Source organism: Limulus polyphemus, unplaced genomic scaffold, assembly GCF_000517525.1.
Source record: "Limulus polyphemus unplaced genomic scaffold, Limulus_polyphemus-2.1.2 Scaffold731, whole genome shotgun sequence".
NCBI lineage: Eukaryota > Metazoa > Arthropoda > Merostomata > Xiphosura > Limulidae > Limulus > Limulus polyphemus.
In genome coordinates, this window is record NW_013666341.1 from 312,993 (window position 1) to 327,424 (window position 14,432).

At 31.9% G+C, this 14,432-nt stretch overlaps 1 protein-coding gene across 4 annotated transcripts in view; it reads left to right on the plus strand.

The window, feature by feature from the left end:
- Positions 1-14,432, plus strand: part of LOC106460226 (partitioning defective 3 homolog) — a 102,608-nt gene that overhangs the window by 71,687 nt on the left and 16,489 nt on the right. For 2 of the 4 annotated variants that reach the window (XM_022386891.1, XM_022386892.1), the window contains exons 13-15: positions 981-1,789; positions 2,524-2,759; positions 12,667-12,957. In XM_022386891.1, the coding sequence (XP_022242599.1) occupies positions 981-1,789; positions 2,524-2,759; positions 12,667-12,957 (1,336 nt within the window). The remainder of the gene's footprint in view (positions 1-980; positions 1,790-2,523; positions 2,760-12,666; positions 12,958-14,432) is intronic. The other 2 variants (XM_022386894.1, XM_022386895.1) reach the window with 2 other exon arrangements.

Sequence of the window (14,432 nt, forward strand, 5' to 3'; positions counted from 1 at the left end):
TGACTTAAAGGAATGAAATCAAAATTGGTGGCCAAACTAGTAACTACACTTATAGTATTGGTAAGAATTTTACAGCAAATATTCATTCAGTGGTTAGCCAGACCATGTTTTTGTTCAACTTGGGCATGATGGTGGGTAAAATAAAATATGTGGCCTAGCTAACTAATGAATGAATATTTCCTGTAAAATTGTTATCAGTGCTTTAAGTATAGATACCAGTTTAGCCACCAATTTTGATTTCATTCCTTTAAGTCATATGCTCAATTTTTTTTGGCTGCATCTTTTTTTCACACCTAAGGTGTTTTTGATTAGATAGATAGTACTAGTACTATCAGTAATAGATAGTAGTAACATTATTGAAACCTTAGCTGGAAAGCCATGATATCAAGTTGAATAGTAGATAGTAGTAGCACTATCAGTAATAGATAGTAGTAACATTATTGAAACCTTAGCTGGAAAGCCATAATATCAAGTTGAGTAGTAGATAGTAGTAGCACTACTGAAACCTTAGCAGGAAGGTCATGATGTCAAATTGAGTATTAAATAGTAGTAACACTAGTGAAACCTTAGCAAAAAGCCATGATACCATGTTGAGTAATAGATGTTAGCAAGAAACTATAATAAAATACAAATTAACTTGTAAATATATGTACCAAGAAGATCAATAGCATTACCTATAACATGAAAGTTATTGATTCTTGTAGAATTCTAAGGAAAATACTCATAAAGTTGCCTCTATACAGTGATCAAAATATTAGCTCAAAAAATAAAACAATAATAAATTTTTATCACAAGAAACACTATTTGTTCATTTAGAATCTTGATTTCTTAAATTTTGCATGCTAATAAAAAAATGCATGAAGGTTTAAATAATTAGCCTTTCTAAATAGATTTATTTTTATGTAGAAATAGATAAAATCCTATAAGTGTTAAATATTTTATGTTTTAACTGACTTTCTATTTATCTCTGCTTTGTTCAGGATGGCCGACTTCACATCGATGATCAGCTCATTAAAATTAATGGCATTTCTTTGCTAAGAATGAAAAACACAGAAGCCATGGAAATGCTTCGCCATGCTATCATTAAAAAGGAAGGCCTTAGTAGTGCTACTGAATTCATTACTCTTACCATTGCTCGAGAAACATTTTTGCCGGCTCAGAATTCGGAAAATATTGTTCCCTTCCTCTCATCATTTAGTCAGGACAATTCAACCTTTTATGGCAGTGGTGATTCTTCCATTGGAGACACCCAAGAGAACTCCACTCGTCTGCTGGAAAATGAACCTTCTGCTCCAGATAATTCTACCAGTGAAAGTTTAGAAGACACAGTAATATTGGTTCCCAGATCAAGAGCTCTTGGAAGTTTTGATGCAGAAAATTTAGACATGGACATACAAGAAACCAAACTATTGGGTAGAAACCCTGTTATTGACAGATTAACAGGCCAAGATACTAAAGCCAATGCACTTGGCAATGAGTTGTACTTTCAGGAAAGCCTTGAAAATTGGGGAGATAATCAGTTTTTTGCATTACATGGGGAGATTACTAGACAGGATAGCCTTAAAAATGATCCAACCTTCTCTCCAACAGTTAATATACCAATGTCTGAATCTGTGATTATTGAAGGATTATATGGAAATCCAGTTCGACCCAAATCTTTCTATAGATCTTCCACATCAAACAACCTATACTCGGCTTCTGCAAAAAATACGAGTCACACAGAAGGAAGTAAAACTGCAGACAGTGAGGAACAAAGTACATTGGTAGACAAAGAAGTCATAACAAGCCAGTAAGTAAAATGTTGTATTTTATGAAATCTTCACTTATATAAAGTTTCTTTCTTCTCATGCACAGTTGTACACTACATGTAACTTCTGTTGGGTTTATTTGTAGCTTATTAATTTTATTTTGTCTAATTTTCACACGTAACTTATTTATTATGTGTTTGTTTGCTTTTTAAATTTTTTTTCCAACTTAATTTTCCAAATAACTTTCATGACATTGCTCAAGTTAACATCTGAACTATTAAACTTACCTCTCATTAGCCTGATTTTTTGTAATGACTTGAGCTGTTGTATCGAGTTGTATTTTGATGTTAATACAAGTTTGTTTTTTTTGTCAGGAGCTAGACATTAGAAAAAACTGCTTTTTTGTTTATTTATAATTGAGTCTAGGCATCTATAACTGTTGCTTTTATCTCTTTTTATCAGGAAGAAATTAATTTTATTTTATTTCAGAAGTTTAGAATAATTATAGGAGAAGTTATTTACACTATAACATTTGATCATATATGATAGGTATCCTAGTATCAAAGTTATAGAAGAAACTGAAATTTAATCTTGTCCTTTCAAAAGAAAGTTAAAGATACTGGATTTACAGAAAATTTTAAGTTGAGTTATGAATATAGTATTTTAATTTTTTAAAGGGTACAAAAGTGTACTTCTGCATTGCTACTTTTATTTATCTAGAAACTATTTTCTTCAACCATTTTATTTATACATATTTGTGATACTGGTTATGTAGGCTTTCATTGGATGATGAAAGGCAATTCACCCTATCCCGAGATGGACTTGGTCGCCAAAGTATGTCAGAAAAACGACATGCCCAGCTGGATGCTCATAACACTGATACATTTCAGCGTAACAAGCAAGCTCGTGAAGGGCGACAAAAACAGGTGGAACCTGAGGAACAACAAAACTCACAAAACCAAGAAAAGCATGAGCTTCAAGAAGTATTATTTAGTAAAAAACAAAAGAACGGTAAGTCTCAAAACTTGTTCCTTTTGTGGAGTTATTTAATATAAATTTTCTTGTACGCTACTTTTAAACTATTTTTGGAATCATCTTCTTTCTCACACACACACACACACACACACACACACACACACACACACACTTGTATGTTATCTTATATATATATATATATATATACTTAATAATTTCAACAACTTAAATTGAAAAATACAATAAAAAAGGAAATTACTGTATTATTTTTCAGAGAGAAATTAATTAATTAATGATAAGACTCATGAATTATTACTTACTTTTGTACTCCTACTTTTGCTAGTTGTGATGAAATATTCAGCTGTAGTAGTGATACAGCATTCTGCCAGGACACACTGATGACTACCATACACATTCTCAGGTTTTATTAGATTACATTATTTTATGAAGGTGGTGGAATTTGCACAGAAAGAAGAAATAAGTTTGTGAAAATTCTAAAGACAAGTTTAAACACAAAATTTAATTTGTGAATAAACTCTGTCTTGATGGGAAGTAACATTTCATCAACATAAAACGACTGTTATTTCACATATGTAATCTGACTTTTCTTTAGCCTTGTTATTGATATTTGAACATCAGTAATGTTTAAATTTTTCAATTAGTCCAACAATTTTGGAGGTTATCTGTGACTTATTTTAAAATTTGTTATTTATTCCTTTGTATATCAGAAAGTAATTCTCAAAGCAGTGTTTACTAACAGCTGAAGAAGCTGTTAAGACTTTGATTCTAAGAACATGAGAATGACCAATGTGGCAGAATTCTGTTTATCTCAGTCACTCTTCCACCAGCTAAAACACACTTTCTGAAAGTTGGTTTGTGATGATCCATAAAAGAATGAACATTATTAAAAACTTAAATAGGATGGTTAAGCAAAATAAAAAACATTTTTAAAAACCATGCTGAGCATTGTTTACAGAATCTCAAATGCTCACATAAGACTTCAATACTTTGTTAACTGAAGAAATCAAATGAATAGGTAAACAATACATACAACCCCTATTTTTTATTGTTTAATATCGATTGTCGTGATAAATCTTCCAGTCACAAGGAATTTCCAGTTTCAAATGATTGAAAGTCACCAAATATGCAAGAAATGACAGTTGCTGTTTACTAAGCCTGAATTTAGCTGTAAATAATATTATTCAGTCTTTTTGAAAAAAAGGTTTTAGTGATTTCTTTTCTGTAAGTATCGAATAAAACTATTCAGCTTTTCTTCAGTGGCACAGCAGTAAGTCTGCATACTTGTAATGCTAAAAACCAGGTTTCAATACCTGTGGTTGGTTCAGCACAGATAGCTCATTGTGTAGCTGTGTTTTGTGCTAAACTACGGATAGACAAACTTAATGTTTCACTTCTGCTTTAATTTTTTTATAATATAAATTAATATAGAATCCTGTATGTTTTACATATTTATTTTGGTTTAGTAGAGTTAGTTCATAATTAACCCTAACAACTTTGTATTAGTATACTAGTAGTTTGACCTATGTGAAAATGAAAATACTATACGGAATTGGAGAGAATGAAGTTGTGTGAGTTTTTTTACTACTATTAATATATCTTGTAATGTCATGTTCTTCTATTCAGCCACCAGTTTACTGACATAATGGGGCCTGGCTTGGTCTAGAGGTTAGGGAACTTGATCTGTGATCTTTGGGTTGCAGGTTTGAATACTGTAATCGAACATGCTTGCCTTTTCAGCCATGGGGACGTTATAATGTGACAGTTAATCCCATTTTTTGATACAAGTAACCCAAGAATTAGCAGCAAGTGATGTTAACTAGCTGCCTTCTAAATCTTCTCTATCACTTCTAAATTAGGGACAGCTGACTCAGATAGTCCTTGAGTAGCTTTTCACACAACCGAACTAACAAAAAAACAAATATAACGTACTATATGTGCCTCATCCAAATCTCGGAGGAGAGACATGGATTTAAATTTGTCACAGAGTAAAAAAAAAGTCATGTCAGTCCATATTTTATGATTATCAATAAAATAATGTGCCTTTGACAAAATATCTACAAGTAATAAAGAATTATACAAATATGAGTTGACTGATAAGTTGAGATTTTAATCTTTTGACAAAATCATTTAGGAATTAAGTATACTTTAAAAAACTGTAAGAACTAACATCAGATGTGAGATTTTTTTTTTCCTTATATAAAAAGTTTTAATGAAAAAATTCTTATTATCTATAGTTTGTATTGATTTCACATTATGTGCTTAACAGACTTATTTTTACATAAATAAAACTTAAAATGCTCCACAATAAGCTAAGCTACCTGTTTTATAACTTGTGTTTAAATAACATTACATTTTTTTCAATATGCTCATTAGTTTGTAACTTCTGCTTCACATCCTGTCTCGTGTCTAACATCACCTCATTAACTAGATCCGTTTTCATAATTTTATTTGTGTTCATTATCACTTTTTTTCTATATGTTCATTATTCATGAACACTTGTTTCATTACTGGTCTTGCACCTGGGATCTCTTCACTTTAATCCTTTCACTACTATGTATGTCATAAAAGGATTTGCTTACTAAGTTACAAATATTTTTTGTTGCCAAGATGAAACTGTGTAAGGAAAGATAATTATTACTCATAATACTTGGTCCATAACTTGTCCTATTTTTTCCTTGCAGCAGCTTATGGACAAATAAAACCCAAGTTTGTGCATGCTAATTCACTGGAATCTCTGTCAAGTCATTTTGTTTGCAGTGTATGTATGCTTTTGTGTGTTACATATAGAACTTTATACTTCAATTCCGCTGATGATGATAAGAAAAAAAGGACTTTAGGATTGTCTTAAGGAGGATAAAATTGGATTTTTTACTATTATGTGATTCCTGTTTTAATGGGAGTTGATAAACTTGTAGCCTGGTGTCAAAGACTAATGGATTTTCCACTAACACTATAAAACTTGTACAAACATTTCTTGTATTGTCTAGTAAAATTTGACCACTCTCTTTTTTTTGTATTAGGAAGTTGATAACAGTATACCATATTATTCATGATGGTCTTTTAGAAAACACTTAAGTTTATAATTCTAATCAGATTTATACTGAAAATTTACTTGTGACATGAATAAAGGTTTTAATAAAATACAAATATTAAAACTTATTGTGTCGTAAATGTTTTATGTTGTAATCCAACTAGCCAAATGCGCTTTGGTATTGTGTGAAAAGCCTCTTTGATAATGGCATACAAGCAACAGGATATAGTTGAAATGCTGTTATTCATCTTACTGAAAACTCGTATTTGGCCAGTAAAGAATGATTTGACTATTATATCAGTCTTGTTTGAAATAATATCACAATTATATATCAGATTAAATACAGGAATTGTTCGAAAGTAAACAAGCACTCATTTGTCAATTACGTTTCCATAGAGTCTCTCACTAGTTACTAAACTGTTTCTGTTGTTGGCCATGCAGATAAATTTCAAACCACATAAGTAAATTTTCTTTGTAATATAGTTATATAATTTTTGCAATAAATGTTTGTAAAGATACAAAATTGATAATACATAGATTTATAAATAATTAAATTGTAACACCTAAGTTGCACAAAATTTCTACAATCTAAAAGATCAGAGTATTAAAGTTTTAATCAAATAAATAGTTAAAATACAACATTTTTCTGTACATATTTTTATTAAGGGCCTCCTTTAAAAAAAAACTCCATGTTTTGAAATATTAACATCAAAATGTATAATGTTTTGTAAAAGGGGCCACTGATGGCCTCAGTACATTAGTTTTAATTGTATACAGAAAACATTATTTTAATTATTTATTTCATTGTAATTGCGACACAAGTGTCAATCATTTGTATGTACTAAATTTCTGTTCCCTCTTGGAATTATAGAAAGTTCTTTATCACAAAATATTCACAAAGTTAATTAATTTCAAAATAGATACTTACAGTTCTAACCTTTTATTTGACAATGCATGATCTCTTCAAATCATAGTCTTGTCTTGAACTCTAAGCCTAAACACAACCTGCATGATATAACAGTACCTCTACTCATTTCTCACTTTAAAAAATGACAAGCTCGTCTGAGTCATTAGATATATTTTTTTACTTCTGGATTATCCTCAGGACACTGAAACACACATTTACATATTTCAAACTAAATTTTTCTTGAATCACCTAAAACATTCTTTAATTAATTAGACAAAAATTGTAACTCCGGAAAAGTTTTTGCATGACTAAAGCTGACGGGAAGCAGAAATTACAATATTAATGCCATTATTCAAATTGTACAACATAATTACAAATAATACTAAATAGATTTCTATGCCAAAGAACAATGGTGTCTTTTAGAACTTGTCACAAGACACAGTTTATATATATATATATATATATAAAATCCACATGAGCTTCTACTTTTAAACAATACTGTTAAGGTAGACAGCAAAACAGAAAGTAATTAAATGTATTTGTTTAGAAAATTACATATAAAAACCTATACATGATTTAGAAAAGACTATTAAGTATTTTTTTACAAAGTTAAGGAAGAAGTGGTAATTTGTAAGAATATTCCCTTACTTCTTTGCTAAAGTATTGGAATTCTCTAAAGTTGTTTGTTTTGCTGTTATATGTTAAGGCTTTTGTTAGGTGCCATCCTGTTTTAAAATACATAAATTACAAAGATAAAGTACCTTTATATAGGTTTTTATAAATTTATAAAAAAAAAAAAAAAGTAACACTTAAAGTAAATACACAATGTGTTATTGAGTAATCTCAACTTCAAAAAGCCTTCTAGGAAGTTAAAAAGCTCCATCTGCCTCTAGTTGTGAAATACAATTGTCTTAGTTTTATAAAGGGCACAAATTATATGAATTCTAATATCTGCTTCACTTTTCTTTGAATACGTTAAAAATCGTTCATACTCGTGCAACATTTAACTTTACATGTACATTTCTCAAATACAATTAATTTCACAGAGAAAAGCTTGTAATATTTTTCCTAATCTCACTGTTACAGGGTCAGTTGTGGCTTAGTGGTTAATGTGCTGGATTGCTGATTGAGTGGTCAAAGGTTTGCATCACAGTTTTGCTAAACACACCCTGCATTCTTAATTGTGTGTGCATTCTAAGTGATGGTCAGTCTCGCGATTTGGTTGAAAGCCCTTGTGGCATTGGGTGATGATGATTGGCTTCCTTCCTTCTGGTCAATAGTCCAAAATTAAGTCAAACTATATTTGAGCCCTAGGAGTTTCTGACATGACTGTTTAGCTTGTATGCACAAAAAATGCTGTTCAGACAGTTGAAAACAACAATATCTTAAAGTAAATAAAAAAGATAAGCAAGTTTGAATACGATTATACTGAGGTTCAGTACATTTTAATAAAATTATTTTGGAGTCTCACCATATAATTGCAGTTCATGTTGCTATGTCCATTCATCCATTTTTTGATGAATGTGCACCTTTAGCTCTTTAGCATAGTTCCATTGCAAAGTGCCCCATCATTAGACTTTCTTGTCCAAATTGTACCACATCTTCCTGAATGCTTTCCATAATCCATCTAAGGTACAAACATGATTTCCCAGCACCCATTTCAACATTTGCATTCGTTTTTAAAAGCTCCAGCATTACCTTTTTCTAAATATCTGTTTTTTTGTTTTTGTCCAATTTTAGAGTTTTCTGTAAATTTTTATTTTAAATTCCTTCTTACTTTGGGTCAGAGTCTTTTGGATTTGCTATTGATATGTCATAGAGATTTGTTTTTAAGGACATATTACTTCTATATGATGATAGTTTTATTCTTCTCAGGATTTGACCAGCCTGGAAAGGTGATAAGACATTTTCTTGCACCATTCTGACTTTGGCTGCTCATTGTCTTTGGTAGCTGCACTGGTTTTATTGTTTTGTGCCCTACATTTCCTTTCTACGTGATTCACACTGACACTTCTTAGTGCCTGTCACTGGTTATGTAATTCTGGCAGGAAAGATCACATTACATGTCAATCTCAACTCTCAGGGTTATCTTGGGTGATGATCTAAGACATGAATTCTCAGTTATCTGCTATTAAAATCTGATTTGGATGTCCTTTAAATGATGCAATCTGTCCAGGTGAATGAACCTGTCCAAGTGGTTCATATCTTGTTGCTTGCACCAGTGTGCTGTTTCTTCTACTTCCTCAGTTTTAAAAAAGCTTCTACAGTGATCCTGGTAACTAAATGGTCCCAAGCTGATGATCCCAGTTAAATGTTCCAGATACAACATCTGTGGAGTCTATACATAGGTATACATATACACTATTATGTTTCTCCTTCCCACACCTCACATATATGCTGCTGCTCGCTTCCAACCCTTCTTTCTTGGCTTATTGTATATCCAGAAGTATAGTAACATATTAGACATCTAAGTTGTTAGATTTAAGTTTGAATTGAAATACTTGCTTCTGGATGAATACATTCTCTCTTCTTTTCTCCAAGTGTATTGTATGTCTGAATATCTAAACATTTAATAATGGTGGAGGTGATCTCAAAAATCTTGTGTATGTCCAAAAATAAGAACTGATCTGTGACAAGGTGATATAACAGAAAATACAGAATAATAATATCTTGAAACATTAACTTATTTGCCATTTAGAGACATTTGTTGGAATTTAATATTCATTTTTGAAATTACATCTGTTTTAGTGTAGCTTTTACTATTCTCCTCTGCTGGAACCTAGGATTCATTTATCTTGTAGTCATATGCTGTAAAAGTGAAATTAAAATGAATGTTTAGAATATTTATTTAACCTTAATTTTAATAATGACTTTATAATTCTTTGAAAATATACTCCCGATATGGTACATTACCTACTCTCACGTAAATTGCTATTCTTTTCAGTGCTGCTCTCTATATGCAAAAAATTTTTGTACACATGTGACTCCCTCTATTCAATTCTACCAACTATCACTTCTCGTTTGGCAGTACTCGTGTTCTAACGTTTAATTTGTGCTCTCTTCAAGTGTTGTATTTTAATATTTTTCCGTTTCTCTGTATTAATTTCTCTCAAGTTTAGTCTTTATTATACAGTAGTGATATTTGTAACTTGTTGCGTTATTCCAAAGTTGAATTATTTTATATTTTTACTCAGTTACGGAACTTATTACTTCATTACAAAACAACTTTTATTGTTTCTGCCAATACAGTTGTGTTTGGTTATTCATTTGCATTATGAAGTTTCTATTACCACATTGGAGGTTATTGGTTCTATTATTAGCACTTTACACAGGCTTCAGGTCATGGTACTTTGCGGGAAGATTTTCAGCTTTACTTCATCAGGAGACTGATCGTCCTATGAACTGATCTTCTTTGGGCCTTGCCTCGAGTTTGGTGGCCCACTACAGTTTGCTGACTATGGAAAGATAAGACATTATACTGTTATGGTTTTTGTATACTTTTATTGTTGATATTATTATCTTTCGTTATTTGAGTTACATAACGTAAGTTTCATTAGATTGCTTCAGACTCGTAGTCTAGTTTAGGTTAGCCATTATTATTAGTCTTAATTGTATTTTTCTACTATACCATTCGCTTAGGCTTAACATGGTCTTCTATTTTAGGATTACTTGTAATTCATCTTACTGGTATATCTATCATTAATTTCACTATATTTTTTTCTTCCTATTCACTTGGTGGAACTCTTGAGCCAGGGATGTTTATTTTCGGTTTACCGGTATTTCTACTTCCACATTAATTATTAATTAGGTTAAATATCTTGTTCGATGAGGCTTAATAAGTATTTATTATTTTAGGTATCCTGTGGTTCTTTTTACAGGTTTATTGATATTTAAGTTATTTATCTTTTCATCAACACAGAACATCACATCCTTCTAGTAGATTTTGGGAGTTGTTACCACTTTCCAGTTCCAAGTTGCTGTGGTGGTGGACCGTGGATGGTTTAATGAAATAAAAAAATAAATACAGAAATACCACTCAGTCCAGAGTAGGGTGGTGGTGTTCTGCTGGTGTAGATGGCATGATATTCTGCATTATAAAACATATGAAAACCAAAGGAGTGAGATTTCAAATTGCAGTTCACCCCTTAGATTGGGATCCCTCATCCTACCCCCACATGGATGTTGGTTCCCAGTGGCCAGGTTTTGGATTTAGAGTAGAACCAATCAACATAAGACCTCACACACGTATTATGGATGTCTATATTCTTCCCTCAATTATACTCTATCTGTGTTGGGAGTCACAGTGGAGGTACTTGGAATTGTTATGGTTCTTTCCCTTCAGCTCTCCCTTGATCTATCTTATTCTGAGGATGTTATTGTGACTGGGTTAGTTCTGGTCAGTTTTACTGTTGAGGGAGTTCATTTCTCTATGGTAGACATCTTTTTGATACTGGATGTCAAGTTCCTGGAATGATATATCATTTTCTGTTCTTAACAAGTGCCCTGTTCTGGAGTCATGGGGGTTTGAGATCCCCTCTGGTCTCTTGAACTTGAGGTGAAGACGGTATGATCATCATCCTACCCCTGCATGGATGTCAGTTCCCAGTAGCATGGGTTTTAGATGCAGTTGACTTGCTGAGTGCGGTCCGTCACGCCCTAGCCACTCTACACCTAGGGGCAGTTTCATTGTTTTTTCCCACACACTTGAATGTGCTTTGTTTTTCCACCCATATATACCCTACCTTTCTCCAATGGGCAAAGAGTATACCTGGTTCAGATGTGGTGCAGTCTCCCACATTAGATCTTTGGATCTGATTCTCTCGTCTCAAGGTGTGTCCTTTGAATGCTTCTTTCTTTCCCTCACATCGGTCCCATCTATTTAATCTGGGATTCTAGTTATTTATGTGAGAAGAGGTTATGTATGGTATCAGAAGTTATAATTATCCTATACTGAAAATGTATTTCCAATATGTACTCACACTTCCCACCCTTCTTCCTCACTGAAAACCGGTGCTTCCATTTTCTTCCAAAACTCAAAGTGATAGTCTTGTAGAATTGAATAGATAGAGTGTCAAATGGTGGAGGGTTATCACATAATGTTTGCATGAGAGACACATTGGAATGAGTCATTTCCAATGAAGGGGAGGCATAAGGCTTGTTGCATGCATAATTTTTTTTGCATATAGAGTGCAGCACTTAACGAGAATAGCTATTTATGTGAAAGATGGTAAGTACCTATTAGAAATACATTTTGAATATAGGAAAATTACAACTTCAAGAATTAGTTAACAGTGCTTACCTTGTATGATACCTATATAGAAAACATACATATAGATACATTTCTGGGTAAAACTACTGAAATTAAAGACAAAAGTTAAAGATATTGAATGTTATCAACATGTTAAGGTCCATACAAATTTTTTGCTTTGTTTTAATTCTCTTTCATACATTAATAGGGTGAAAAATTCTAATTACTCTAATTTTTCAAAATACTGCTATTTCAAAAATGTACACTTGTTTTTAGTCTTGCCATGCTAAGAACAAGTTGAGATTTGTAAATAGTCTTTTGAAAGAAGTTTTTAGAGATAGAACAACATTTAACACAACTATACATATGGTTCTAACAGTTTTAACTTATTTCATTAGCCATTTAGTTTATAAAATTTGAAAAACCCCAAAATTAATCAAAATGTGCAATTTAATATATTTAATTATGAATGCCATAACTCTGATTTTGTAGATTCATTTTATATATTTAAAAAGATTGATGTTTCTGCTCTGTTATATGTGACTATGTTATAAAACTTTAGTTTATGTTTCACCTTTATTTCTGTATTTAACACCATATGCTGATGCCATTTGCTAGAAACGTTGTTCTTTTTAGATACATGAGTCAGACTTGTTCTGTTACTAACCAATAGTATGACTGTTTTTCCTCTTAACCTTCTCTTCCTTTACACTTCAACATCATGGCATACCTGTAGGGAGCTTTCAGTCACCAGGCTCTCACTGTTATTTAGTGCCCTCTGGTGGAGATAATATAAAGAGCATCGAGTCACAGGTGCAGATTGGCCCTTCTCTTGGGATGAGAAAGTCTAGCAGCCTGGAAAGTCTTCAAACTCTTGTCCAAGAACTTCAGAAAGAGGAATATAGTCAAGTTAGGGGCTCTGGTTGTCCCACGGGCAAAGCTACTCGAGGATGTGGCTGCAACGAGAGTTTCAGAGCTGCAGTTGACCACTCCTATGAAGGACCTGTCACTGAAACCATGGAAACCTGTAAGAATTGAATAGTATTACACGGACGTACTTTTTTCACATACAAATTAAGATATATAATCATTATAGCATCATTCAAGCTTCACACAAATCAACATATCTTCTTATTTAATATGGCACTACATATCTCATAACACTGTAAAACTGCAGGAAAGATGTGTAATTTGTTCTTGGATAAGCTGTAATAGGAATGTAATGAGATAAGGTTTTATTCCCATTAATTTTGGAAAGGTATATGTAATAAATGTATCTCTTTTAGGTTATGTAAGTCACTAACTATGAAAGGCTTATTCTCTTATTCTGTTGAGAACATGTTCACGCTCTTTTTTAGTAATGCCCAATTGTATAAATCATCACTCAGCAGGAAAACTATCACCTGATTGTTCTTAGGCCAACTATAGTGTTTATGTTGAATGCTCAATATTCATGCTGATTTGTTTGAAAGGTTTGTTCTGTTATTCTTTATTTTTTGTTGGTGATTAAGAATTACTTCGAGACTGATGAAATAAGTGAAGAGTAGGTGCATTTTGGAGGTACAGACAAATCCGTTTTAGTTAAATTCTATAATTTTCTTTAATCATTCAACAATGGTTTCCCATCACTTTGACATTCTTTCAAATTCAATACATATTGAATAATTTAGCACTGAAAAAGATGTATTCTGTACATAAAATAGCCAAAAGCAAAATAAAATTTACCAAGTAGTGTTTCACTAAGCCTTGCGTTAAGTTTATGTATTAGGCCCAATGCTTAAATTACACTACAAATAGGCTTATTATTACCAATGTTAGAGTCAGTGTTTAAAAGTGGGCAATAAATGTTAATTAATAAACACACTTTTGATATTTTAACACACACATTACCTACTTGGCCTTAAAACATAAAACAAAATAAATGTTTATTATCATCAAATATCTTTTATCCTTTGTACAGTTCAAAGTGTTGAACATTTGTGTCAAAAAGTCTGCACTATGTTTTCTACTTCCTGATATAGAATACAGTGATTAAAGAATTACTTTGAGATTGATGAAATAAGTACACACACACACACACACACACACACTTCCAAGATAGAGACGTATCAGTGCTTTCTTTAACACTTCAATATACTTAGCAGAGTGCAATCAGATCCCATTTTTCTTAATGACAGAATTTGATAATTTCATTGACAGAAAGTAACTTAAAAATTGAATTTTTTTTACTTTTACACCATAAAATTACTGAAGTTTATGCACAGGAGTTAATTAACTCAAACTGATGAATATTTTGGATACTCTTGGTGATTACACCTATTTAACACATTAGTAGAAGTTTATAGACTTGACAATGTGACAGGTGTGTGTTTCCCTTGCAATACACCTAGCACACAGCTTGGAGGTAGGTATTACATAATAGTAACATAAAAAAAACTCTAATGTCATCAAAATACCTGGAAAATATTTCCATCATTTTGCACATGTAAATTTACATAATAG